Source organism: Eurypyga helias, unplaced genomic scaffold (genome assembly GCF_000690775.1).
Source record: "Eurypyga helias isolate BGI_N326 unplaced genomic scaffold, ASM69077v1 scaffold33726, whole genome shotgun sequence".
In the NCBI taxonomy this organism is placed as follows: domain Eukaryota; kingdom Metazoa; phylum Chordata; class Aves; order Eurypygiformes; family Eurypygidae; genus Eurypyga; species Eurypyga helias.
Window position 1 is genome coordinate 59,066 of NW_010256635.1, and position 2,207 is coordinate 61,272.

At 45.6% G+C, this 2,207-nt stretch overlaps 1 protein-coding gene across 1 annotated transcript in view; it reads left to right on the forward strand.

The window, feature by feature from the left end:
• Positions 1-1,981, forward strand: part of LOC104511217 (suppressor of tumorigenicity 7 protein homolog) — a 56,902-nt gene extending 54,921 nt beyond the window's left edge. The window contains exon 12 of the mRNA XM_010153734.1: positions 1,654-1,981. Coding sequence (XP_010152036.1) covers positions 1,654-1,749 — 96 coding nt within the window. The 3' untranslated portion in view covers positions 1,750-1,981. The remainder of the gene's footprint in view (positions 1-1,653) is intronic.
• Positions 1,982-2,207: the final 226 nt, after the last annotated feature.

Below are 2,207 nucleotides of genomic sequence, written 5' to 3' on the forward strand. Positions count from 1 at the left end.
AGTAAATAGTTCTTATCTCAATTTTACGAGCTTCCTTGTCTTTTCCCTCCGATTCTCCCTCTCTGCTGGAGGAAGGGTCAGGGGGAGCTGTGAGAGCAGCTTCGTGGTATTTTGCTAGCCAGAGTTAAGCCATGACACCAACCGATTTTCTAGGTGGAAGAAAAATTGGCTCTTTTTAAGCTACAGATACTTTGCTGAGTTTGTTATAGGGTACAGTCAACTGCTTCCGCAACAAAATTCCCATGAATTGTGATAAAACGTACTGTCAGGCAAATGATTCTTCTTTCATTGTTTTAACAAATATGTAATGTGCACTGGTTACAAAGCTGAGTGTTACCCAAGTAGATGTGATGCTGCAAGCTTACCACATCGTTCAAGTGTGACTCAGAAGAGCAGAAAATACCCTGTAGTGAGCCTTTTGCATTTGACAGAATTAAATTGAAATATTTATGTGAACAGTCCACAGCTTAACCAGAGGGAATGCTTCTGCCTGGGCCAAGGCCCTTGAAACTAACAGCTTCAGCTTGTTCTTACGACAAAATCTCTGCCGGTGATGGTGTTGCCTGGCTTTCCCACCATGCGCAAGTCGCCCGTGGTGCGGTGTCTGTATTGCACGCAGACGTGTCCAAGAGGAAAAAAATGAATCTGTATGCTTACTGTTGCCTTTAAGATGCGTGAGCATCGTGAGCATCGTGCATCCTTCCGGTTAAACTCTGCCCAGAGCCCACTTCCGTGAACAGCAAGATCGTTGGCAGAAATTTTCTTGCTTGATACCATGAAACAGTTAGAATCTGTGGCTGTTGGGTACTGAAGTTGTGATGGGTTTTACATACATCTGCTGTGCCCGGCTGTGTTTCAGCAGAACTGTTTATTTCTGGCAAAGTCACATCAGCCTGAATGGTTGGAAGCCACAGGGTTCCCGGTCTCGAGGTGGCTGACCTTGCACATTACTCTCTCGCACACCTGTAGGGCCCCAACGTAACTGTATGTGATGTGCACGGTTGAACTGCAGTGAAAGCACACTTAATACGCATTCCCCAAAATTCTGGGAGTGCCTTGAGTGCTGGAGTTACGGGATGTGTAGCTGGCAGTGGTTTTTTCAAGTGACAAAACAGCCTCTGTCCACCTGACTTGTGCCACGTGTGCCTGTCCTAACATGAACATGTTGAAACCTCATTCCACACGACTGTTCTGTAATAGAGGGAGGGGGTTAAGATAAATCCCAGCTGCTGATGTCGCAGTGTATGTGGCAGATCTGTTGGTAACTCAGAACCATTTTACACCTGAATCTAGAGACCTGCTCTTTGTCTCTGAGGTGCTCTGACGGATTCTGCCATTACGAAAAAGCCTCAGTGGGCTTTGCTTTGAGCTTTGAGTGGCTTCAGCATGAACCTGGATGTGGGATGTGTGAGAACTCTCCTTGTTCATCACTTTGATCTTCATAAACATGGGGCTCGCTCTCTCTTCACTGCAAAATCCAGAAGTCTGTATATATGTGAGGCTCAGATTTTGGCAGAAAGTTGGATTACACAGTTTTTACCACGCTGGAGGATTTTACAGAGGGACATAGCAGAAGTTTCTTAGTGGACAGCTATCTTGAGGGGCATTGTCTCCTGGGTCTTGATCTGAATGTGTTCTCTGATTTCTTTGCAGTTTCTCAGCACCCTCTTTGCCCCTTTAAACTTTGTGATGGAAAAAGTAGAGAGCATCCTGCCCTCCAGCCTGTGGCACCAGCTGACGAGGATCTGAGGGAGCACGCCCGCTGACTGACTGCCGTGACACCTTCTGTGCCAACTTTTTGTTGACCACAAGAAAGCATGATAAAAAAGGGAAGCAGTTCTAAGACTTAAAAAAAAACCCTCTTCATGGATTGTCTGTTCTCATATAAAACCCGTTTTGTTGTACAAAATACATTGATGTTAGGTTCTATTATATTTTGCCTTCAGAAAAGAAAAACTTAAAAATAAACTTTTGTGTATTGCAGCATTGCTGTCTTTTGGCTGCTTCTTCAAAGCTCACGTTGTCCTGTTCTTGCACGCGTGTGGTATATCTGCTTCGCCGCAGCTGGGGCTTGGCTTTCCGTTCAGCTAACGAAGAACACCAATAGCTTTACCATTCAGCAATGATACCACTGCCTTTTCCTACAGAGTTCAGTGGGGGTGAAGCCCTTGCTGCTGGAGACAGTCTAGATGAGGCTCCTCGATGGT